At 48.6% G+C, this 26127-nt stretch overlaps 2 protein-coding genes and 1 non-coding gene across 3 annotated transcripts in view; 1 reads left to right on the plus strand and 2 right to left on the minus strand.

The window, feature by feature from the left end:
* Positions 1–13: 13 nt before the first annotated feature.
* ZBTB3 (zinc finger and BTB domain containing 3) lies at positions 14–5004 on the minus strand. The gene is made up of 2 exons (XM_035099429.2): positions 4971–5004; positions 14–3357 (listed from the first exon to the last, which is right to left on the minus strand). The coding sequence occupies exon 2, from the start codon at positions 3302–3304 to the stop codon at positions 1931–1933; it is 1374 nt and encodes a 457-aa protein (XP_034955320.1). The 5' UTR covers positions 3305–3357; positions 4971–5004; the 3' UTR covers positions 14–1930.
* Positions 5005–7526: 2522 nt separating this feature from the next.
* Positions 7527–26127, plus strand: part of LOC118076301 (5'-3' exonuclease PLD3) — a 29903-nt gene continuing 11302 nt past the window's right edge. The window contains exons 1-7 of the mRNA XM_035098955.2: positions 7527–7785; positions 12812–13006; positions 13836–13913; positions 14731–14997; positions 17746–17930; positions 18521–18704; positions 25830–25944. Coding sequence (XP_034954846.1) covers positions 7696–7785; positions 12812–13006; positions 13836–13913; positions 14731–14997; positions 17746–17930; positions 18521–18704; positions 25830–25944 — 1114 coding nt within the window. The 5' untranslated portion in view covers positions 7527–7695. The remainder of the gene's footprint in view (positions 7786–12811; positions 13007–13835; positions 13914–14730; positions 14998–17745; positions 17931–18520; positions 18705–25829; positions 25945–26127) is intronic.
* Positions 19664–19854, minus strand: LOC118076609 (U2 spliceosomal RNA). Its single transcript, XR_004691517.1, has one exon. It is a non-coding gene; the product is annotated as a U2 spliceosomal RNA (small nuclear RNA).

Raw genomic sequence — 26127 nt, forward strand, 5'->3', positions numbered from 1 at the left:
TGCATGCGAAAGCTCATACCAAAATAAAAACTTAGTTGGTCTTTAAGGTGCTACGGAAGGAATTTTAGAAATTGCTGGTTAGTCTTGGTGGACTCCTTGCATGATTTTTCTGCCTATTGTAGCACTGGTAATGTGTCAATCTAGATACCGTGTGATTTTTAATTGTACGGTTATTGCGTCTTTTATTTCTTACATTGTATTACAGTTTGCATTCTGTAGACGTCAAACTGCACTTCAGTAAAATGCAATGTAAGAAGTTAAAGAAGTAATAAAAATACTATTTAAAATGAATGTTAGTATTTAATGTAGCTATGCCACGGACCACAATTTGGGAACCCCTAGCCTTAGAGGAGAGAAACAGACAGACAGACACACACACACCCCAATCACAGAAGAGAGAGTACTGGAGCACTTGATGCCTGGGTTTTTTTTTACTGTTAAATAGGTATCCTTGGCAGTGAGGCTGCTTTTGTAGCTGCTTATAAGAACAAACAGGTTGGAGAAACACATTTCACAGTGGGCGGGTTGGCAAGTCCTGGGAGGAAGGTTGAGGCTGGCAGTGGGTGCTCTGAAGTGAGCAGGGTTGAAAAGGGGAAAGAGGGCCGGAAGTGACTTGGCAGCCGCTCTGGGCAGCTTCCAGAAAAATAAACGCACAGAAAAATGTCAAACATTGTAAACTTCCCGATACAGGGCTGCCTTGTAGGCTGACTAGTAGGATGGAAGGCAGGGAGACCAACAGTAGGTGGCGCCAGAGCCGATGACAGGCAGAGCCACCCTGGTCTTACCTGGTCTGATGGTAAGCAGAAGGCAGAGCTATGGAGGCTGGCTAAAGACAGGCATGAGGTTGGCGGGGCAGTGGCCCCCTTTCCCTCGCATTAGTCTCCACTGTTTTAGACTGTCATGACCAGGGGTCCCCAAACTAAGGCCCGGGGGCCGGATGTGGCCCAACTGCCTTCTAAATCTGGCCCACGGACGGATCAGGAATCAACATGTTTTTACATGAGTAGAATGTGTCCTTTTATTTTAAATGCATCTCTGGGTTATTTGTGGGGCATAGGAATTCGTTCATTTTTTTTCTTCAAAATATGGTCTGGCCCCCCCACAAGGTCTGAGGGACAGTAGACCGGCCCCCTGCTGAAAAAGTTTGCTGACCCCTGGTCATGACACTGAACATGTCACAAAGGGTGGGGCAGGGGGGCTGTTTTGAAAAAGAATAATCGGCCTGCTTCTCCCAATGAGTCCCACCTGCACTGCATGATGGGATAGAGTCAGAACCATGCCTTTCAACATAGTCTTCCTCACAGGCGCTTCTCCCCCTATGCAATCTTTTTCTGTGCATCCAGGAGGGCTAGAGCCCTCTCCCCCCCCCCCCCCCCGGCTGTCATCTCAAGTGAAATTCTGATTTGCAACAACTGTCAGGAACAAAAGGCTTTCAGACCTTTCCTTCCACAAAACAGAATGCCCTCTAGGCAGCAATACTGATCTCCAGGGGAGCTCAAGCTTAAATACTGCTCCAGCTTCATATTAAACCTGCAGCCATATACATAAATAAATACTGGAGTGGGAGGACAAACCCCTTCCCCAGTTCTTTTTACATTTGGTGTGGCTTCTTCCAAATGATGCACAGGGGTGCAAAGCTGCATTTCCCAACAATTAACCTCGTGGAAAAACAAACAAACAAGAAATTATCAAGGGCAAGATGGGGAAATGTTTAGGAAGCCAGGAGGGAAGGTTGAACCTGATAGGATGAGCCCCCATCACTGGCATGGATAGTTAGGGCTCTCTCTCCCTCTGCCTCCTAGCTTCTGTACAAAGTTTTACAAATGGGAGGGGTTTTTTTTCCTCCTCGTATGTTGAGAACTGTCCGTCTGCTCAGTTGTGAACCACTTGCCCTATGGCCCAAACTGGGGGGGCGGGGTGTACAGGCCCCCTACGAAGGGTTCTCAACATCCTGTTTGCAACGCTTGGCTGCCAGGTCCTCATTGTGGGCCTTGCGGATGTGCCGGTAAAGGTCTCCGGACTGCGTGTAACTCCGCATGCAGTAGCGGCACTCGTAGGGGCGTTCCCGCGTGTGGACGGTGGCGTGGCGCCGCAGGGTGTAGGAGCACGAGAAGGTCTTCCCGCACGTCTTGCAGGTAGGGACGTCCTCCGTGAAGATGCCAAAGTTGGAGTGGGACTCGTAGTCCTGCAAGTACATCTGTTCGTGCAAGGTCGGAGTCACCATGTTGGAGAAGCTTTGTCCGGCAGGCACAGGGATCATGTGGTAGGGGACGTGCTCTTGAGGCAGGAAGCCACTCTCGGAAGACACCTCTTCCATCCCACCTGGCTCTTCAAAGCTGTCGGCGTGGCGCCCGCAGCCTCCGGCAGACCCTGCCTCTACAGCGGACCTCTGGAATATCGTCTCCAGCCTCAAATCTGCGTTCTGCCCCTCTAGTTGATCCATCATGTCCGGCTCCTCGTCGGAGATCACGATGGCTTCCACCTTGACCTTGACGGAGGACCTGCTTGGCTCCTTCTGGCAAAACACACCAAGACCACCTGCCTGTTGTTCCACATACCTCTCCGGAGGGCCAGCATGACGCTCAGCTACGTTCCTCAGTGGCGAGCAGCTGTGTGAAATGGTTTCGGTGGAGCTGCTAGGGCTGGAGAGGGAGATGTCAATGACGGGGGGTGGAAGAGGCCTCACAGGAGGAAGAGGAGCTTCCATCCCTGGCTGTGTGGTGTCCGCCATGTCCAAAGTGGAGGCCAATGGCTCCTCGGAAACCATTTTCTCTCCACCTTTCCACTCCTGTTTCTTGCTCTTCCCTGCGTCGCTTGGCTGAAGGGGCGGCAGTGGCTGGGCTCCGGACGATGTTTGAAGTTGGCACTTGGAGGTGCTAGGCAGAAGCTCCGAGCTGCCCAGGGGATCCTCCTCCTTCTTGGTGCTGTCAGCTTCTGCCAAGGCACGGGCCTGCAGCTTCTTCTTGCACACCTTGACGATGTCGTTCATGTGCAAGTAGCTGGCGGCCGCCAGGATGTCTTCCACCGGCATGTCGTTGAAAGAGAGGCTGCCTTTGTACATGAATTCCAGCAGCAGCCCGAAGGCGGGCGCCGTGACGATCTCATTGTTAATGGAGACCAAGTCTCTCTTGTCCAGCCGCTCCTTATAGAACATGTGGAAAAAGGCACTGCAGGAGGCCAGCACTGCTCGATGGGCCAAGAACTGGGTGCTGCCCACGAGGACCGTGCAGTCACAAAGGAAGCCCTCGTGTTGCTGCTCCCAGAGGCTCTGCAGCAAGTTCTTGCTGTGGTTGGGGAACTCCATGCTGGGACAGCTCTTTCACGATGAGGGGTTGACCAACAGCATAGTCCAGACTCCTTGAGACAGCAGAGCAGGGGGGGGGAGAGGGAACGAGAAAGAGAGGGGGGCGGAAACTTGGTAACTTGTAAGAAATGGCTTTTAGGAGGTTGACCCCTTCCCCCTTTATTTATGCAGAAAACATTTTGCTAGAAATACATTCAAGGGGTTAGTACTAGCCCTAAATGACTTGGGAGCAAAGTACCCAAAAGGGCACCAAACCCAAGATCAACTATCTCAGATTCTGCCTCCTTCATTATGGACTTTCAAGAGGAATGTGACATTTAAGTGCTGACTGCAAGATCAACCTTGAAATCAGTTGTTGACTGTAATTTTAGATTGAATGTTTCTGCCTGTTCTCAGAATGCTTAAAAATATTAATGATATGTGCCCTAGGTAATGCAGGATATTAATCTGAGTAAATAGTAATGAATAATGAACATTAAAAGGTGCCTTATGCTGGCTGGACCACTGATCTCAATCTAGATCTGTATTGCCTGTTTTGCCTGGGAAAGACTCCTCAAGGTCTCAGGTGGATGTTTTTCTTAGGTAGAATGGCTAACAGCCTTCTAAACTGGAGAGGCTGCAGACTAAACATGGGAACTGCCAGATGTATACCGAGAGGGCACTGCCAACTCTGCCGCTTAAAACTCCACTATCTCCCAAGCGTCCAGCCTTTGCCATCTGGAGGCTGCAAAGCAACGGCATGTTGACCTAAGGTCTCCTACAACCACCAAACCAACTCCTGTTCTACAGACCCCTCCCCCTGCCCCCGTTATTGTGCCCCACTGTTTGCAAATATTTCACCAGCTGCCAACCAGCTCCCTGCCCAGACTACTAATGCCAAACCAGAATTTCCCAATTTCCCCTGTTCTGAACCCACAACCCCACCATCAAATACCTTACTTTGCACCCTCTTTCAGTTCACTTTCTAATTCCCTAAACCAGAGGTGCGGCCCTCCAAATGTCACTGAACTACAACTCCCAGCACCCCCGACCACGCTGACTGAAGGGGGGTGGGCGGTGGAAGATGGGAGGGCCACAAATTCCCTATGTCAACTGTGTGCCCATTGATATACTCCTATGATGGCAGCACACACTGTCCATAAATGGAGAGCAAAGTCCGTGTTCCCCACCCCTGCACCCTCCTTACCCTGTATCCCAACTCTTGGGACTTCTCTCCGTTATGTGATCCCACCCCCCACCCCAAATAATTATATAATCTCCTTTCCCATAAGGTCGAAGGTGGAAGGATCATTTATGGCTCCCCCTCAACTGACCTCCGCATTTCCACCCCCCTGCCCTCCCCAATGAAGCCTGCAAATAGGATGGGGACCCCCTTATAATGAATACCCCCTTTATTTCCTTCTGCCCCGCCTTGGCCCCTGTGACCCCGCCATAATAAAAGCAGGGGAACCCCACAAATACTCCTCCATTTGCCCCTCCCCCACTGCGTGACCCCCTCCCCAAGTTGCCCCTCCTCCACAGGTCCCACCCTCAGGGGGAGATAACGTGCCTCCTCTCTCACACAATGCACTACAAACATATATCTATAAGGGAAAGCGCCCTTCTTCCTCCCCCCCAACAGGGGGTGCGTTGGGTGGTGGAAGAGCGCCTTCTTTCCCCCACTTACCCACCACAAAGCGGAGGCCTCGAGCGACCCGCCCCCTTCTGCCTGATTGGCTGCGCTCGCTAGGGAGGCGGGGCTCTGCCCGGCGGCCCCTCTCGTCACTCTCTTGCCTCCTGGCCTCCTGAGTGGCTCCCGCTCCGCCCGCCTCCCCAGGAGCGCTCATTGGGGCTCCTCCTCGCCCGTCGCCGTTCTCGGCCAACTGTCTTTGAGTGCGTTGCGCCGAAGGGAGCTGAGGGGGATGGCAAGGGCGGGCCTTTCTCCGCCTGCTCTTTCTTCCGATTGGCTCAGCCCAGCTCCGTCAACCGCGACGGACCGCGGTCCGCTTTCGGCCCGGTGATTGGAGGAAGCGAGGAGCCGCCGCGCTTTCTCGAGCCCAAGTGGTCACCCCACCCTTGGCCCTTATCGCCGATTGGTGGGATCGTCCTAGAATTTAACCGGAGGAGGGAGAGCTTTGGTTTCCATAGTTACTAGGCAGTTCCGAGGCGATGGAAGGGGACTGTGTCGCTGTTGTTGCCTATGGAAATATTGTTTTGCATACATTTTGCTAATATATGCAGGTTACATAATTATTCATTGCTCACAAATACTAAATAAAAAACAAACTTTTATTATTTTCACAATAATCATAATAATTATAACAAGAGTAACTATATTGTTATATTTATTATTAATAATTAGTATGAGTAAAGTGTTTTACATATTTCAGGTGCTTTGCAGCAAAAAAATTAAAAACTATGTTGTTTTGCTGTGTTTGCAGCACTGAAGTGACTTCTCTGGGGCGTAAGGCTGGGCAGAGTATATGGAGGTCCTGAGCTGCCTGGAAGACAAGACCCTTCTCTCAGCCTCACTGATGTCGTCCAAAGGAAAGCAGAGCAATACCGTGTTTCTCCTAAAATAAGACACGTCTTATATTTATTTTTCCTATAAAAAAAACACATCGCGGCTTATTTTCGGGGGATGTCTTATTTTTTATTAAGCATGGTACAGCATTGTTACCGTAAGTATGGTACGGGGCTTTCTTGCGCCGCCCGCTGAGCCCACTGCTGGGTCCCTGGGCTTGACGCGGTGCAGTGCGGCGCGGCTGGGGCTGCTGCGGCTTCGCGCGCCGCCCGCTGAGCCCACTGCTGGGTCCCTGGGCTTGACGCGACGCGGCGCGGCGCGGCTGGGGCTGCTGCCGGCTCCTGCCGGCCGCTGCGACTTCGCGCGCCGCCCGCTGAGCCCACTGCTGGGTCCCTGGGCTTGACGCGGCGCGGCGCGGCTGGGGCTGCTGCCGGCTCCTGCCGGCTGCTGCAGCTTTGCGCGCCGCCCGCTGAGCCCACTGCTGGGTCCCTGGGCTTGACGCGGTGCGGCGCGGTGCGGCGCGGCTGGGGCTGCTGCCGGCTCCTGCTGGCTGCTGTGGCTTCGCGCGCCGCCCGCTGAGCCCACTGCTGGGTCCCTGGGCTTGACGCGGTGCGGTGCGGCGCGGCTGGGGCTGCTGCAGGCTCCTGCTGGGTGCGGTGCGGCGCGGCTGGGGCTGCTGCCGGGTCCCGCTGGGTCGGGTAGGTACCGGTACCCCCACCATGTCTTATTTTGGGGGGATGTCTTATATTTTTTTGCCTTTAAAAGATCGTTCCATGGCTTATTTTAGAGGCACGTCTTATTTTAGGAGAAACACGGTACATATGACACCAGCTTGGCTGCAGGAATTGCCGGAAGGAGGGCACACAAGACACCACTTTAAGGACTCCACTCTGGTTTAGGGTTTACTCCTTAGTCTTTTGTTCTCCCGAAGATGTTCTTCAAGGTAGTGCGTACATGGGTTTTTCCTTAGCAGGGGTGTCCAAACTTTTTTCAAAGAGGGCCAGATTTGATGAAGTGATGAAGGGCCGACCAAAGTTGTTGAGCTTTTTAAAGGATTTTACCCCATGAAAAAAACTGCCACAGGGGCCGGATTAAACCAACAAGCGGGCTGTATTAGGCCCCCAAAATGGACTTTGGACATGCCTGCCTGAGGGTTTACTCCTGAAGACATTCTCATGAAAGAGTATAGTGGATGGGCTACCTTCCCAGGTAGACAAGCCCCATCTGCCCATCATTTCCCTCTATGGCACTTACAATAACCGCCTTCTTGACCGTTGGACCCACTATTGGTCTCATCCGCTCAATCTGCCAGAGAGGTGAGTGCTGGCTGAGGGCAGACTGAGGCTGTTGGGGCAGTGTCTCCTTTTCCCTAATGGATGATCCTTCACTGTGTATATTAATTCACGTCAAAGCATGGTAATCCATGATAAACTTGCTTTGCCCCGAACATCTTTGCCGAAGCCCTACACCTGGTGGCACCAGAAGGCTTAGAAGGCCAATCAAATGTCCTTCGCCTAGGCGGGAAAAACAGATACAACAAGGTCTTCTGCTTTGTTATTGTGTCCTTGACTGCTCGCCTTCCTGCTGTTGCACCGGCTGATGTTCCTCTTTCTCTCCTTTCCACAGCTGGCCGCTAGGAGTCAGCTGTCTGAAGCCAAGCCTGTATATGTAAACAACCGCCAGCCAATTGCTGCCTCCTGTCATTTCAAATCCATCCAGTGGGTTTCTTTTTGAATTGTTAACGTCTCTGTGAGTCGGAGCCTTCCCGACAGATCGCTTGCGCTTTCGGACAGGGCACCCAGCGGTGGAAATCTTCGGAGGAGGCTGCTGGTGGTGGGAGATCCTTCCTACCAGCTGAAGATCCTTTCCTTCTCCGACCTGACACGACATGAGGAGGAAAGAACCCACGTCGGGCAGGTCCAGGGACCCCCCAGTGAGAAGGTCAAGTCGCTTGCAACCGGAGAAAGTTGAAGAACAGGTGAGGCGGGGTAAAGATCGCAGGGAGGGGTGCATGCTCAGAACCCAGCATACCCATTGAAAGAGAGTCAGGTTCCAGTGCTGGGGAAGCCCCTTGCGCTGCCAGAGTTAGGCAGCTAGATGGACCAGTCACTCTGAGTTCCAAGCTCCTTCCTGTACCAGCTGGACAGGAACAACCTCAGTGGGAACAACCTGCCTTTCCAGCAGTGAATAAATCTAGAATAGTGTTCCCCTAACTTTCACCGCTTCTCGCACCACAGACCACTTGGAAATTGCTGAGGGTCCCGGCGCACCACTGAATTGTTTTTTTCTGCCTGCTGTAACAGGCAGAAAAGTTTTGCGGTGCTGTGCTAGGCGCTGCCTAATTTCTAATTGTATTCTTGTTGCTGCTTTTATTTCTTATATATTGTATTTAATTGTACAGTCGTACCTTGGATCTCGAACATCTTGGCTCCCGGACAAATTGGCTCCCGAACGATCGAAACCCGGAAGTGAGTGTTCCGGTTTTCGAATGATTTTTGGAGGCTGAACGTCCAGCGCGGCTTCCGCAGCTTCTGATTGGCTGCAGGAGCTTCCTGCAGGCAATCAGAAGCCATGCTTTGGTTTCCGAACGTCTTGGAAGTCGAACCGACTTCCAAAATGGATTCCGTTCAACTTCCAGGGTATGACTGTATTACCGTTTCAAGAGCACAGAATGCAAATTGTAATGCAGTAAAACACAATATAATATAATGGAAGATGCTCAACCTCCCTTCTCAGAGGTAGTATGCATCTGAATAGCCATCTTCAAATATCTAAAGGGCTGCCACATGGAAGGTGGAGCAAGCTTGTTTCCTCCTGCTTTGGAGGGTAGGACTCGAACCAATGGCTTCAAGCTGCAAGAAAGGGGATTCCAACTAAACATCAGGAAAAACGTTCGACCGTGAAACTGACTTCCATGAGAGATTGTAGACTCTCCTTCCTTGGAGGTTTTTATGCAGAGGTTGGATTGCCATTTGTCAGGGATGCTTTAGCTGAGATTCCTGCATTGCAGGAGGTTGGACTAGATGACCCTTTGGTCCCTTCCAGCTCTATGACTCTGTGAATACCAATTTCTGGGAATCACAAGTGGAAAGAGTTGCTCTCGCACTCATGCCATGCTTGGCCACTGTGAGAACAGGATGCTGGACTAGATGAGCCATTGCCTTGATCCAGCATTCTCTTCTTATGTCCTTATGTTAAGCAATAAAAATACAATTAAAAATCAATATGAATGGTTAATGTGATGGATCAAAATAAAAAAATTCCTTCCAGCAGCACCTTAGAGACCAACTAAGTTTGTCATTGGTATGAGCTTTCGTGTGCATGCACACTTCTTCGGATACACATGTGATGGATGTGCTGTTTCTGATCTTCAGCAACTAATCCACAGACCTACCACAAACCACCTAGACGAAACTCACAGATGACTCACAGACACAATTTTGGAATCCCCGGGTTCTCCTGATTTCTAGTTACCAGAAAAACAATTATTATTGCAGATTGCTAATGAAGCAAAATTCAGATTTCTGGGTGCAATTGACAACGTTTAGCCCGACTCCATCCCCAAACTGGCAATAACGCTGATGGATTTTGTCAGCCCACAGCAATAGGGAATCCTATTGCTTTTTTAGTAGCATTACTTGGTTGCATTATACCAAAAGTCTCAAGGTGACTTTGCAAGACGATTAAATAAAAACTAAAAGGTACCCACCACAGTAAAAGCTGAAATCATGCATAAATATGTATCCTTTGGTGTGGTGTGAATTGATTGAACAGGTGAGCAATCATCCCCAGCAGCAAAAAATTGCTGTTAGTGGTGATGGACTTAAAATGATATATTCAGTATATGTCTGTTTATGATTCTAAGCCAGACATCCGCAAACTCGGCCCTTGTTTTGGGACTACAATTCCTATCATCCCTGGCCACTGGTCCTGTTAGCTAGGGATGATGGGAGTTGTAGTCCCAAAACATCTGGAGGGCCGAGTTTGGGGATGCCTGTTCCACAGCAAAAGTGTCTATGTACGGTAAGATGTCTAATATGTCTCATTTCACGGCCTTTATAGTCAATTCATACATTTTAATTAAGGTAAATCTTATTTTTAAAAAATATGTCTATATCTAGATCTGTATCTCTATATCTAATTACCAGGCAGGTTCCTAAGTGGTTTCAGGGTATTTGCTCTCTTTGGCCAGAATACTTGCAGGGCAGGAACAACATTTCCCCTTAGATCCTCTTAAAAAGCTGATAATTCGGGAAAGGGGCCTGAAATATTCCTGAGGGGTCAGCCTCCCTCCCTCTGGTGCTGAAGGAAATTGCCTCTGTGCCACACAAATGTGTTAAATGCTTGAACCAGGAATGGGAAATATCTGCCCCTCCACATGTTGTTGGACTATAGCCCCCATCAGCTAGCATATGACCATTGGCTGGGAATGATGGAAGCCGGAGCCTGGCAACATCTGGAAGGCCACAGGTTCCCTATACTGGCCTTCAAACTTCATATTTGATGGAGGAGTGAATATTGAATCAATAACTGGATTTTGAAGACCACTTTTGGAAGGGGAGCCACAGTTCAGTAGCAGAGCATAGACTTTGCTCTGTAGAAGGTTCCTGCTTCACATCTTGGCACCTCCAGTTTAAAAGGAACTCTTGGATGATGATGATGATGATGATGATGATGATGATGATGATGATGATTTTATTTGTACCCTATCATCTGACTGTGTTGCCCCAGCCCCACTGGGAAGCTTCCAGCATATATAAAAACACAACAAAGCATTAAATATTGAACTTCCCTATAGAGGGCTACCTTCAGATGTCTTCTAAAGCTTCTGAACTTGCAAGGAGTGATTATTGTAACTCGTTCTACGCGGGGCTGCCCTTGAAGCTGACCCAGAAACTCCAGCGGGTGCAGAATGCCACGGCGAGGATCCTTACGGGGTCCTGGCCGCGGGATCACATTCATCCAGTGCTTTACCAGCTGCACTGGCTCTCGGTGGAGTACAGGATCAGGTTTAAGGTGCTGGTTTTGACCTTTAAACCCTTTGCGGCTTGGGACCCTCGTACTTACGGGACCGCCTCTCCTGGTATGCCCCATGGAGGACTTTAAGGTCCACAAACAAAAATATTCTGGAGATCCCAAGCCATAAGGTGGCTAGATTGGCCTCAACTAGGACCAGGGCCTTTTCAGTATTGGCCCCAACTTGGTGGAACGCTCTTTCACAGGAAACCAGGGCCCTGCGGGATTTGTCATCTTTTTGCAGGGCCTGCAAGACAGAGCTGTTCCGCCTGGCCTTTGGTTTGGATTCAGTCTGACCCCTGTGTTTTCCTCCCTCATGGTTTGGATTTATGGGCTACTTAAAATGAGGCTGCATTTTAAATTTTAAATTTTAATATTGTATTTTAATCTGTATTTTAATTAATTCTTTTCTTTTCTTTTATGTCTTATTGTAATTTTATTGGTGTTAGCCGCCCTGAGCCCGTTTTTGACTGGGGAGAGCAAGGTTTAAATAAAAATTTATTATTTTTATTATTATTATTACAAATGAGAGTTTACAGCAGCACCCTCCACCAACCATGCAATCACCCATGCAGACAACTGGGCTTTGGTGTCTTGGTGAGGAGGAGAAGGGGAGATCTCAGAGAGGTTGGGCACACACGGGCATCATGCCCGAAGCCCATCCTGCCCCCACAAACTGTAACGGGCACTGGCCATACTGGCTATGGGAGCTGGAGTCCAGTAACTTTTGTATGGCTGCAGGTTTACCCAGCAGTGGCGGCTGGTCCATTAGGAAGGCCCATAAGTCAGTGGCAGAGCATGCAGAAGATTAAAGGTGCAATTTGTGGCACCTCACCTTACAAAAGATCACAGGCTGCTGGGCTGTGAAAGACTCTCCAGCTGAGAAACCAGAAAGCCAGGTGGCAGCGTTGACGGCAATGCTGGGGTTAGATCACTCAGAGGCCTGACTTGGGCAAAGGCAGCTCTTGCAGCGCAGGTTCCTTTCAAAGGGCAGGAAGTTTCATGTGTGAGTGGCGGGCAGAGGAGGCGGGCAGAGAGCGCCTATCTCTTTGTGACTGTAAAAACATCTGTGCAGCAAGAGGAAACTCCCAGGGGAGCTGCCTTGCGCTAATTTGGTCAGAGCCTTTGCCCACACGTGTGCTTTCTCTCGCACAATCCGCCAGAGCACCAATATTCCCTCAAGTCGCTTTTGGATGATGACAGGGTGATGGGTTCTTTTATTTTTTAAATAGATTTTTATTAAAGTTTGAGAAATAATTTAAAGGTTAATATCAGAGAGCTTTTAATCAAGGGGGGAAAAACTAAGAAAGAAAAAATTCCAATTCCTCATCTGTCAGCTATATGTAGAAAATTATTCAACACAGACACTCCGAGATAACACCCAACACATCCACTTTCTATAAACTAATATTATCTTCAGTCCCCAAACCCAGATACAGTGGTACCTTGGTTCTCGAACTTAATCCGTTTGACTCCCGAAACCGTTCGAAAGCCAAGGCGTGGCTTCCGATTGGCTGCTGGAGCTTCCTGCATTCAAGCGGAAGATGCGTCGGATGCTCGGCTTCTGAAAAGCGTTTGCAAACCAGAACACTTACTTCCAGGTTTGCGGTGTTTGGGAGCTGATTTGTTCGGGAGCCAAGTCGTTTGAACGCTGTATCATGTTCATTTTCTCTTTCACACAAAAAGTCTATAACGGCTTTGCAACCTTTAGTAAATGTTGACAATGGTTTTTCCTCTGATTAAAAACACCAAGGGTGATCCGTTCTGAGGGCTCCTTGAAGCATCTTTTCAATTTCGGAAGGCACCCAGGATTGTTGGGGGCAGAGAGGATGTGCTTTAAAAATGCTTTAGGTGTGTAGTGTAGTCCTCATCAACCCTCTTTCTGTACAATAACAAAACAAAAACCCACTGCTAAGAGGAAGTGCCCCAATTTCCTGTAAGGCACTAGCTGCCATTCGACGCGACTCTGCACTGTTTCTCAAACGCAGGTTTCAAGGGAACCGCAAAGCTTCAGAGTCACCGACATCCTTTCACCCAGGGAGAGCATCAGAGCTCACAGGAAGCAGGCTGAGCCAGCCAAGGACCCATCGCCCAGTCCCCCCAGAGGTCCTTTGCAATTGTCGGAAGAAGCAGAAGCTCCTGAAGACAGCGGGCAAACCGTGTTGGAAAGAGACACCCTCTTGGTGAGTCTATTTCAGCAGCTGGACTTTGGCCGTAGCTGTGCAACACAGACAGGGTCACTCTCAGGGCTGGGGGTGTACAATCCAAACCCTTTTCTCTCCTCTCCAAATTCAGGACCAAACTAACTGTACCACAGGGAGATATACTTACTTATCTATTGCAGGAGTGGGGAAAATTTTCCGGTCCGAGGCCTGTTTTTCTTTCTAGGCAACATTCCGAGGGCCACACGCCAAAGCCTACCTAGGTCACACAGGCGCATCATTTATTTGTAGCACATTGCTTTCCCCAAATAACCTTGGCAAATGTGGTTTGTTAAAGGCAATTGGGCATTGTAGCTCTTTGAGGGATGAACTACAGTTCCCAGGAGTCTTTGGGGAAAGTCATGTGAATTAAATGTCTGGTGGGGATGTGGCCTTCCTTGAACCCGGGGGGACCCACTTCTGTGTAAGCAGGTGCAAGATTGCTGAGTCAGGTGACAATGTGAAACCGGGAGTGTTGAAAGGGCTGGAATAATAGGCGCAGGGATACAGGAACTCATTGTCAGACCCTTAAGCTGTTGTTGGACTCCAGCTCCCATCAGCCTCAGCCAGCATTGCCAACAGTCAGAGATGATGGGAGCTGGAGTCCAGGGTGGGGTGGGGGCATTCACTGCTTAAATAAATCAATAAATGGGGAAAGTACCGTTCAAAAAGTCAGCTGCCTTGTTTCCGTCAGTCAGGATTTGGTTCACAGGCAGAGTCCGTTAATAGTAAGAGGACAAAGACAACCAAGATGGCTGCCGCAGCTGGGCTCACTGAACATAAAAAGACACCCCTCCATTTTCCTTTTCAGTCCCCCTTTGTCAGGCTGAGGAGACTGGATGTGCCACAGGAAGAGGAGCCTTCCCCACCCCAAAACGGGGCAAAGGAGGTAACAAGGGCTGCGTAACAAGATCAGGGGTCTTCTTTTAAGCAGAGCCACCTGAGGAAATGGCTGCCATCTTCCCCCATATCCCATTAGGGACATTGGAAGCTGCCTTATACTGAGACCACTGATCCATTTACCGTAGCTCAGTATCGTCTGCACTGACCGGCAGCAGCTCTCCAGGATTTGAGGCAGGGAATCTCTCCCAGTCATACCTGGAGGACTGGACATGGGGCTATCAGCATCTTGTACCGTAGGAGCAAGCAAATCAGAAACTCTTCCATTTAACTGTGTTTCCAATTTTGTCCGAACCAGGGGGGGGGGGATGTTAAACCAGCTTACAACCATGGCTTAATGTCCTGGCTTGTTTCCAGCCTGTTACTTCTTGTTTGCCCATTTGGATGAAATGTGAAACTACAGGTTGAGTGGAGAACCTCGGGACCAGATGCGGCCCTCCAGGCCCCTCTGTCAGGCCCTTGGAACTCTCCCCAGCCACACACACCCTCTCTCCATGCTGTGGGTCTTAGTGGCTATGCGCCACACTCTCCTTGAGAATTTAAAGTTAACATTTACATTTGTAGCCCCACCCACTTCTGCTTCTGGCCCCACCTACCCCTGGCATGTGGCCTCCGGAAAGTTACTTAGAAAGGAAATTGGCCCTTGGTCTGAAAAATGGAAGACTTCCTTGTTTGGTAGCTCGCTTGCTCAGAGGGACAGTGTGTGTGTGATCAAAAGACTCATTCGGATCTCGGCACATGAAGCTGAGATACGATTTTCACAACATGAGAAAAACATTTCATAAATGTTTTTCCTCTCTTGCCAGCTGCCTCAACCAAACATTGAGTGGGAAGTGGTGAAAGACAAGAGGGCCCGGCTACAGGTTCTGGAGACCTCTCAGCCGCGAAGCACCAAGGCCAGGCCCCAGATGCAGAGGAGGACAACGGCCAGCTCACAAGGCAGGGAAGAAAACGAGACGCTTGCCTTTGGGCAGCAGAGCAGGGCAGGAATCGCCACCAGGTCCAAGGCACCAACCATGAAGAAGGCCAACTCTTCTAATTCACAAGCAGGAGCCCTCCAAAAGTGGGCCAAGGTATATTAGAGAATCCCAAAGCATGGTTTGCCTCCAGATGCTCCAACATACCCCATATATTCCCACTAAACTGCTTTAATCTGCGGAACAGGCACTTCACAAGTTCCATATAATGGTCATTCTGCCCTGGCAAGGAAACAATCCTTTTAGTGTGGCAGTGCCTACTCTCCCGAACTTCCTGCTGATTGATAGTTGGCAAGCACCTTTGTCGTATTGTATTCGGTGCCTGCTTAAAACTTTTTATTGTTTTTTTTGGGCACATCTAAACATTCCGCACAAAGACAAGCCCACCGTTCCACACAAAGGACCCCAGGGCAAGAACTGACACAATGGCGAGGCAATGCAATTAAAAATAAAACTGAAACAGATTTAGAAACATCTACAAAGCAGTCTTTAGCAAAATCTAAAAATGTGCAGAACAGTCGCAGGCTCCCACAGTTGATAATTTCAAGGTTGCCAGAAACTGTTATGCACATTTGTTTTGAAACTTAGGGGTTTTATCTATATTTTGGTAAATTTTAAGTCTACTTCTTTTTAAAGTTTGATTGTGTTGATGTTTTCTTCTGAATATTTCATATTGTTTTATGCAAACCACTTAGGGTTTCTTGCTGATTAAGCAGTATACAAATCCAGTTAAATAAAAAAAAATTAACATGGAGGCAAAAACACACAAAGTTTGAAATGTATGAGATAGTTGCTTTCTCAGTGGGGTGACAGAGGGCACCCCCAGACTCACTATTTTTGGGTGAAATTCAGTCACCTACCAGCAAATTCTGGCTGTGTAATTCTAGTTGTTTTGGAGCGCTTGTGCAACAAACCCACTTCCTCAAAAGATCTGACTTTTGGCAACAAGGAAAGCAATAGTGAAAATGCAGTGGGAAATGTGTGGGATTACATTTGCTTTGACGCACTATCAAACCTCTCTGCAAACAAATCAGAATGAATGCTCATTCAATGAAGGTGCATAAATAACTCAGTGGTAGAGCCTCAGCCCAGTATATCTAAAGAAGCGTCTCCACCCCCATCGTTCAGCCTGGACACTGAGGTCCAGCTCCAAGGGCCTTCTGGCAGTTCCCTCACTGCGAGAAGTGATGCTACAGGGAACCAGGCAGAGGGCCTTCTTGGTAGTGGCACCCGCCCTGTGGAATGCCCTCCCATCGGAGGTCAAGGAAATAAACAACTACACTTCTTTTAGAAGACATCTCAAGGCAGCCCTATTTAGGGAAGTTTTTAATATTTGATGTTTTATCATGTTTTTAATATGGCGGTTCCCTCACTGCGAGAAGCAAAGCTACAGTGAACCAGGCAGAGGGCCTTTTCAGTAGTGGCGCCTGCCCTGTGGAATGCCCTCCCATCGGAGGTCAAGGAAATAAACAACTACCTGACATTTAAAGGTAAAGGGACCCCTGACCATTAGGTCCAGTCGTGACCGACTCTGGGGTTGCGCGCTCATCTCGCATTATTGGCCAAGGGAGCCGGCGTATAGCTTCCAGGTCATGTGGCCAGCATGACAAAGCAGCTTCTGGCAAACCAGAGCAGCACATGGAAACGCCGTTTACCTTCCCGCTGTAAAGGTAAAGGTAAAGGGGCCCCTGACCATCAGGTCCAGTCGTGTCCGACTCTGGGGTTGCGGCGCTCGTCTCGCTCTACAGGCCGAGGGAGCCGGTGTTTGTCTGCAGACAGCTTCCGGGTCATGTGGCCAGCATGACAAAGCCGCTTCTGGCGAACCAGAGCAGCGCACGGAAACGCCGTTTACCTTCCCGCCGGAGCGGTCCCTATTTATCTACTTGCACTTTTGATGTGCTTTCAAACTGCTAGGTTGGCAGGAGCTGGGACCGAGTAACAGGAGCTCACCCCGTCGCAGGGATTCGAACCGCTGACCTTCTGATCAGCAAGCCCTAGACTCTATGGTTTAACCCACAGCGCCACCTGGGTCCCCCTTCCCGCTGTAGCGGTTCCTATTTATCTACTTGCATTTTTGACGTGCTTTCAAACTGCTAGGTTGGCAGGAGCTGGGACCAAGCAACGGGAGCTCACCCCGTCACAGGGATTCGAACCGCCGACCTTCTGATCAGCAAGCCCTAGGCTCAGTGGTTTAACCACAGCGCCACCTGGAAAACACCTAAAGGCAGCCCTGTTTAGGGAAGTTTTTAATCTGTGATATTTTAATGTATTTTGGTATTTGTTGGAAGCCGCCCAGAGTGGCGGGGGAAACCCAGCCAGATGGGCGGGGTATTAATAATAATAATAATAATAATAATAATAATAATAATAATAATTCTGTAGGGAGCCGCCCAGAGTGGCTGGGGAAACTCATCCAGATGGGCAGGGTATAAATAAATTATTATTATTATTATTATTATTATTATTATTATTATTATTATTTTCAGTCCCCAGTAGATCCATGTAGAGCTGGGAGACATTACCTGTCTGAAACACTGATAGTGGGGTAGGAGAGCTGGAAAAAATGCCAATATATTTATTTCACATCTGGCAACCCATGCGCCCTTCGGTTTCAGATAGTGCATAGGGAGACGGGGTCTAAAAAGCCCAGGACACAAATTTCCATGGTCCTCCAGCAGCTTTAGCATCTCATTTACCAAAAGTAATTTATTTAGCGTTAACTCTAAAAGTGTATACTCGATTCTGACCAAACTAAGCCTCCTAGAGCAAAATGTACATTGGGCTTAGTTTGGAGAAGGCACTAAATAATGTCCTTCTTCCTCTCAACCCCTTTTGTCTTCTCAGCGTCTCCCGTATCGGTCTGTTCTCTGTTTCCTTCTCCTCTTGCTTCTCCTGGGCTTTGCTTGCTGGTTCGCATGGGAACACGGAAACCCTGGCTCCTTCCTGGGGCTGGTGGGGTACAAAGCATGGAGATGGAGCAGCTTCCCGAAACTGTGGAATGCAGTGGAAGAGTGCAGTAGTCAGTGCAGGCAAGTAAGGGGCATGCGCATGTAAGGGCTACCAGCTATTCTTTTTATTATTAATTCAATTTAGGTACCACCTTTAATCCGAAGATCCCAGGGTGCGGTGTACAGCATTAAAAGCAGAACAATTAACAAGGAGATTACACGCATTTCATAACACAAATGTTGTAGACAATTTTGTTGACATATGGCAGCCTTTTATGAAACACTTTACTGATAATCCTGAAGAACGACAACTACCGAAATAACAGGCTGGACTTTGGCAAACTTAACTAGATTGATCTGTCCTGAAGGGAGGAGAGGGGCAGGGGTTTTTTTGTATCCTTCTCTCTTTCTCTTTTGTAACTGTTATGTATTAGAAATCAATAAAACTATATTTAAAAAGGAAACATTGAAAAAAGGGGGAAAGGGCTTTCAGCTGGGGAGGTTATAGTCCGGGGGGGAGGGAACCAGGGCAGAGCCTTGCCCTCCAAGCCTCTCGGTCTGGCCCTTGGCACTTTTCCCAGGCCGCACCCCTCTCACCATAGCATGGCATGTGGGATGGAAGAGCAGTTATTTAGCCTTCACCTGCTCCACTCTCTTCTTCTTGGCTTTAGCCTGGTGTTGGTGGAGAGCATCCCGTCCACTTTGGATTATGAAACGCTGACTCCTCACCATCCAAGCATCTACCAGTCTTGGGTGGACCTCCTGGATGGCGCCAACAGCAGTGTGGAGATAGCAGCTTTCTACTTCACCCTACGAGACTCCGATGTTCACGTGGAGGATCCCTCTTCGAAGCAGGTCAGTCGCTAGGATGGGACAATCTCGGTTCCAGTTTTTCTGTTTCTCATTTTCCCAAGCTTCAGTTCTGTACATTTCCACATCTGTTTGCTTTTTTTTTAAGCCACGTGAAAATCAATCAGCATTTTACTGTGTGAGATTTTGCCTAATGCACACATTTTTGCAAACAGTTTCTCCCAACAGAATGCATTTTGTATGTTATTTTCTCTTATAGATCCATTGTTATGCACCCTTTACCCCAGAACACATACAGTATTTTTTGCACATATTACTTGATTTGAAAACTGCATGGCAAAATTTGGAGAACTATGTGTTTTTGTAATGCAGTTTGTGTCGTAATAATAATAATAATAATAATAATAATAATAATAATAATAATAATAATAAATTATTTATACCCCGCCCATCTGGCTGGGCTTCCCCAGCCACCCTGGGCGGCTTCCAACAGAAAAATAAAACACAGTAATCTATTAAACATTAAAAGCCTCCCTGAACAGGGCTGCCTTCAGATGTCTTCTAAAAGTCCGGTAGTTGTTTTCCTCTTTGACATCTGTTGGGAGGGCGTTCCACAGGGCGTTGTTGTGTGATATAGCTAGATATGCCTTTAAAAGCAAGGTGAATCCAATTTATCCCTCATATTGTTAGTCTTTGGAGCTAGTGCTTGAGAGGTAGAACTGTGCAAAGGATGCATGCAATCTTTAGAGAGAAAATTATGCATCTTTACTAAATTAGGTAGGGCAGAGATTTTCAACCTTTTTTTGAGTCCACAGTTCCCTTGACACCATTGACCTGCAGAGCTTATAGGCAGGACTGCTGCAATAGACAGCTGTGCAAACCTTTGGGAGGCAGACACAGGCACTCCTGGGGTTCCGTAATTGAAAAGTATTGTCTCAACACATAACCTTACAGAGAGGTTGAAGTTTTAATCTATTTTTTGTACCAGTAATATTCCCCCCAAAGGGAGGTGCACCGTTCCTGGAGGTACTGCAATACCAGGTCGATGCATGGAGTGGATGGAGCAAGCCCCTATTCCATCTCCCAGCTCCAAAAATCCATTTAATATATAGTCCTCAAATAGAGGACATATCAGATATTAAACTGATAAGAACAGATACTACACTTGATCTTAGCCAAAAGGCCGAGAAGCGATACCAACCTGGACAAAAATTGCATGGGTCTCCTTTCCCAATACCTTTTGAAGTGTCGGTGGGTACTTGGCGCTGCAAAGCTCTCACCACCCCATCAGAATCAGCACCGTTTCCAATTCCACAAAATATGCTCTGATAATGTTTCTGCTTCTGTTGTCCAGCTAAGCAGCCTCTTGATGGGCAGTTTAATCTCAAAAATAGTGAATTCTGTTGACCTTGCTAATTTCTCAGCTGTCTGCCCGTTTGCTAGATGGCCATTGGTGTGCAATCTACATAAACCCGCCCATTTACCTGTTAGGTGCTGCGTAACTGTTAACTCGCTGCACACCAGCAGAGGTCGCAAAGGTTTCCCTTTGATAGCTTGCTGTTCATTCGAGTGAACAGCCTTGTCGTGGCGAAGGGGCTTAAATAACTTAGAGAAGTTATGTTTTGACCAAACGTGATCCACCTGGAGAAGGAATTGGCAAGCCACTCCAGTATCCCTGCCAAGAAAACTCTATGGACAAAGACAACAGGCATATAAAAGTTATGACGCTGGAAGATGAGCCCCTCAGGTCGGAAGGCGTCCAACATGCTACTGAGGAAGAGCGGAGGACAAGTACAAGTAGATTCAGAGCTGATGAAGCGGCTGGGCCAAAGCCGAAAGGTCGCTCAGTTGCGGATATGCCTGGAAGCGAAAGGAAAGTCCGATGCTGTAAAGAAAAATATTGCATAGGAACCTGGAATGTAAGAACCATGAATAATGGTAAGCTGGATGTGGTGAAAAATGAGATGGCAAGAATAAATATTGACATCCTGGGCATCAGTGAACTAAAATGGAAGGGAATGGGTGAATTCAGTTCGGGTGACTATCATATCTACTACTGTGGGCAAGAATCCCGTAGAACAGGGGTGTCAAACTCAAATTCATCGGGGGCCGCATCAGCAGTTTGGTCACCCTCAAAGGGCCGGTTGTGTCTGTAGGACTATGTGTCCACTCTTTATTATCATAAATTATTGTCACTGCATTCAATTATTACTGTTTTTTGTAATAATGTAAGCTCATTCCCGCCCCCATGCGGATCACATTCCTGCGTCGTGGCGCGTGTGTGGGAGGGGATGTAAACGAGGGAAATTTGAACAAAAGGAGGGGATCGACGGCTTCCGGGGGGGGGGGGGCTCAACTAAACCTTCGGCAGGAAGGAGAAAGCCACTGCTGGGATTAAAAACCTGCAGATGGAAAGAGGGCTTCCCTCTCCCGCCCTGCGCACACCCAAACCCCGCTAGGCAGGATGCCACACGCTGCAACCCACCCCATGCTTTGGAGAGGGGCAGGAACATGCGGTGCAGCGCCAACTCCCTGCTTTGCTTTTGCATCCTCCCTCCTCAGCGCCAGAGTCCCTTCCCCTCGCGCTGAGGGAGGGCAGCGGATTTCCCGAGGAGGAAGGCGGCGGCAGCCCCAGCGGACGTGCATCTTCGCCTCTGAGCTGCTCTTCCCCCCACCCGTGCTGTTGTCGTCTTCGCCGCCACCTCTCCCTACCGGGACTGCAGGCAGAGGAGGCTTGAAAACCTCCCCGCCCCCCAAAAAAATTTCCCCTCCCACCTACTCAAATCGTGAGGCGACTCCATCTAGAGCCCTACATCGCGAGGGGCTGAGAGGAGGCGGTGGCAGAGCGGGAAGAGCAGGAACCCGTGCCATCGTCGCCTCCTCACCCCCGGCCGCCCCCCGGGGAGCAGCTCCGCCGGAACTGAGAAGCCAAAGGGTGGCTCGGGGGTGGGGGGCAGAGCAAAAGCCAGGCACCCTCCCGAGTGTCTATGAGGAGAAAACGGGGGAAGAGGAAAGAGAAACCCGGCTCCATCAAGAGAGCGACTATTGCGCTTCGCCTACTTCCGCCTCAGGCTCACTCCGCGTCCCTTTCGCCCGCTCGCTCGCCCACCTCCCGGATGCAGCCGAGGAGAGGAAGGGAAGCGGCGGGCGGTGGCTCCCCAGTGCCGCCTCACTCGCTCTCGGAGACAACAGCAAAGCCCGCCAAAAAAAAATCCAGCGCTGCTCCGTCCCGGCACCAACTTTGCCGGCGGCGCCTGTAGGGCTTTCCTACCTCCTCAGCGGGCTTCCTCCTCCTCCTGCATCTCACTTCCCCGCCTGGCCGTCAGTGCGGCTCCAGCGCCCCGGCCTCCGCCTGCAGCCCTGCCCCCGGTTTTGACCCTCGGCCAATCGCAGGCTCCAGAACTACTGTCAGCGGTTATTGTCGGCGGCGGCTACGCGGGCCACATGACGAGGTCTGGCGGGCCGGATTAGACCCCCGGGCCTTGTGTTTGACACCCGTGCTGTAGAAGAAATGGAGTGGCCCTCATAGTCAAAAAAAGAGTGGCAAAAGCTGTAATGGGATGCAATCTCAAAAATGACAGAATGATCTCGATACGAATCCAAGGCAGACCTTTTAACATCACAGTAATCCAAGTTTATGCGCCAACTACCGGTGCTGAAGAAAGTGAAATTGACCAGTTCTATGAAGACTTACAACACCTTCTAGAAATGACACCAAAGAAGGATGTTCTTCTCATTACAGGGGATTGGAATGCTAAAGTAGGGAATCAAGAGATAAAAGGAACAACTGGCAAGTTTGGCCTTGGAGTTCAAAATGAAGCAGGGCAAAGGCTAATAGAGTTCTGTCAAGAGAACAAGCTGGTCATCACAAACACTCTTTTCCAACAACACAAGAGACGACTCTACACATGGATATCACCAAATGGGCAGCATCGAAATCAGATTGATTATATTCTCTGCAGCCAAAGATGGAGAAGCTCTATACAGTCAGCAAAAACAAGACCTGGAGCTGACTGTAACTCAGATCATCAGCTTCTTATAGCAAAATTCCAGCTTAAACTGAAGAAAGTAGGAAAAACCACTGGGCCAGTAAGATACAATCTAAATCAAATCCCTTATGAATACACAGTGGAAGTGAGGAACAGGTTTAAGGATTTAGATTTGGTGGACAGAATGCCTGAAGAACTATGGATGGAGGCTCGTAACATTATACAGGAGGCAGCAACGAAAACCATCCCAAGGAAAAGGAAATGCAAGAAAGCAAAATGGCTGTCCAACGAGGCCTTACAAATAGCGGAGGAGAGGAGGCAAGCAAAATGCAAGGGAGATAGGGAAAGATACAGGAAACTGAATGCAGATTTCCAAAAAATAGCAAGGAGAGACAAGAGGGTCTTCTTAAATGAGCAATGCAAAGAAATAGAGGAAAACAATAGAATGGGGAAAACCAGAGATCTGTTCCAGAAAATTGGAGATATGAAAGGAACATTTCGTACAAAGATTACCATAATCAAGGACAAAAGTGGTAAGGACTTAACAGAAGCAGAAGACATCAAGAAGAGGTGGCAGGAATACACAGAGGAATTATACCAGAAAGATATGGAGGTCTCGTACACCTCAGGTAGTGTGGTTGCTGACCTTGAGCCAGACATCTTGGAGAGTGAAGTCAAATGGGCCTTAGAAAGCATTGCTAATAACAAGGCCAGTGGAAGTGATGATATTCCAGCTGAACTATTTAAAATTTTAAAAGATGATGCTGTTAAGGTGCTACACCCAATATGCCAGCAAGTTTGGAAAACTCAGCAATGGCCAGAGGATTGGAGAAGATCAGTCTACATCCCAATTCCAAAGAAGGGCAGTGCCAAAGAATGCTCCAACTACCGCACAATTGCGCTCATTTCACACGCTAGCAAGGGACCCAGGTGGCACTGTGGTTAAACCACTGAGCCTAGGGCTTGCTGATCAGAAGGTCGGCGGTTCGAATCCCTGTGAGGGGGTGAGCTCCCGTTGCTCGGTCCCAGCTCCTGCCAACCTAGCAGTTCGAAAGCACGTCAAAATGCAAGTAGATAAATAGGAACCGCTACAGCGGGAAGGTAAACGGTGTTTCCATGCGCTGCTCTGGTTCGCCAGAAGCGGCTTTGTCATGCTGGCCACATGACCTGGAAGCTATACACCGGCTCCCTCGGCCAATAATGCGAGATGAGCGCGCAACCCCAGAGTCGGTCACGACTGGACCTAATGGTCAGGGGTCCCTTTACCTTTACCTTACCGCACAATTGCGCTCATTTCACACGCTAGCAAGGTTATGCTTAAAATTCTACAAGGCAGGCTTAGGCAGTATGTGGACCGAGAACTCCCAGAAGTGAAGCTGGATTTCAAAGGGGCATAGGAACCAGAGACCAAATAGCAAACATGCGCTGGATTATGGAGAAAGCTAGAGAGTTCCAGAAAAACGTCTACTTCTGCTTCATTGACTATGCAAAAGCCTTTGACTGTGTCGACCACAGCAAACTATGGCAAGTTCTTAAAGAAATGGGAGTGCCTGATCACCTCATCTGTCTCCTGAGAAATCTCTATGTGGGACAAGAAGCTACAGTTAGAACTGGATATGGAACAACTGATTGGTTCAAAATTGGGAAAGGAGTACGGCAAGGTTGTATATTGTCTCCCTGCTTATTTAACTTATATGCAGAATTCATCATGCGAAAGGCTGGACTAGATGAATCCCAAGCCGGAATTAAGATTGCCGGAAGAAATATCAACAACCTCAGATATGCAGATGACACAACCTTGATGGCAGAAAGTGAGGAGGAATTAAAGAACCTTTTAATGAGGGTGAAAGAGGAGAGCACAAAATATGGTCTGAAGCTCAACATCAAAAAAACCAAGATCATGGCCACTGGTCCCATCACCTCCTGGCAAATAGAAGGGGAAGAAATGGAGGCAGTGAGAGATTTTACTTTCTTGGGCTCCTTGATCACTGCAGATGGTGACAGCAGTCACGAAATTAAAAGACGCCTGCTTCTTGGGAGAAAAGCAATGACAAACCTAGACAGCATCTTAAAAAGCAGAGACATCACCTTGCCTACAAGGTGCGTATAGTTAAAGCTATGGTTTTCCCAGTAGTGATGTATGGAAGTGAGAGCTGGTCCATAAAGAAGGCTGATCGCCGAAGAATTGATGCTTTTGAATTATGGTGCTGGAGGAGACTCTTGAGAGTCCCATGGACTGCAAGAAGATCAAACCTATCCATTCTGAAGGAAATCAGCCCTGAGTGCTCACTGGAAGGACAGATCGTGAAGCTGAGGCTCCAATACTTTGGCCACCTCATGAGAAGAGAAGAATCCTTGGAAAAGACCTTGATGTTGGGAAAGATTGAGGGCACTAGGAGAAGGGGACGACAGAGGACGAGATGGTTGGACAGTGTTCTCGAAGCTACGAACATGAGTTTGACCAAACTGCGGGAGGCAGTGGAAGACAGGAGTGCCTGGTGTGCTATGGTCCATGGGGTCACGAAGAGTCGGACACGACTAAACAACAACAGTGAATTCTGTTGACCTTGCTAATTTCTCAGCCGTCTGCCCGTTTGCTAGATGGCCATTGGTGTGCAATCTACATAAACCTGCCCATTTACCTGTTAGGTGCTGCGTAACTGTTAACTCGCTGCACACCAGCAGAGGTTGCAAAGGTTTCCCTTTGATAGCTTGCTGTTCATTCGAGAGAGCATCCTGCAAAAACAACTGTGCAAGCTGAGCAAAGCAGTGCTGCAGAATAAATTTCCCCCTTAAAATATTGAAATGCTGTAAAAGGAATTCTTGGCATGTAATAACTGCAGAACATCTATCTGGTTCTGCAGACCCTTTGAAGCTATTTCCTAGCAGAGCCAGATCCTTTTAAGTTTACCTGAAGATTTACTTGCTTCTGCCCTTTCAGCTTTGATTTGAGCATGAAATGTACGTACAACTTTGTCATGAGTGTTTAATACCATCCTTTTACTGTCTTTCCTTAATTACTGGTAATTAATTTGCAGGTATCTCTGGTCCCCAAATTAACTCCCTTTGCTTCACGCACATAGAAATGAACCCGCAAATCTATTTGAGATGGAGATGTGAGCATCTCTAGGTTCCATGCATAGCAATAGTAAGCGTCTGGTTGTGCTTGTCTTTCTTGCAGGGCAAGGCGGTGTTTGAGTCGCTGCGGGCCTTGCCTTCTCGCGGGGTGAAGCTCAGCATCGCTGTGAACAGCCCCCAGCTTTCCACATATGACACGGATGAATTGGCCCACCACGGTAAGGTGTCATGTAGAGCAGGGTTTTTTGTACTACCTGGAAGCCTTTCAACATCCAACTGTTAGCCAACTAAGGCTGTTGTATGTGTTATACCAATAAAGCACATTCTTTCCCTTAAAGAATTCTGGGCAAGTTGTTAAGGGTTTTATGAAGGGTTTATTCATAAAAAAAGGAAGGGAAAAA

Source organism: Zootoca vivipara, chromosome 17 (genome assembly GCF_963506605.1).
Source record: "Zootoca vivipara chromosome 17, rZooViv1.1, whole genome shotgun sequence".
Lineage (NCBI taxonomy): Eukaryota > Metazoa > Chordata > Lepidosauria > Squamata > Lacertidae > Zootoca > Zootoca vivipara.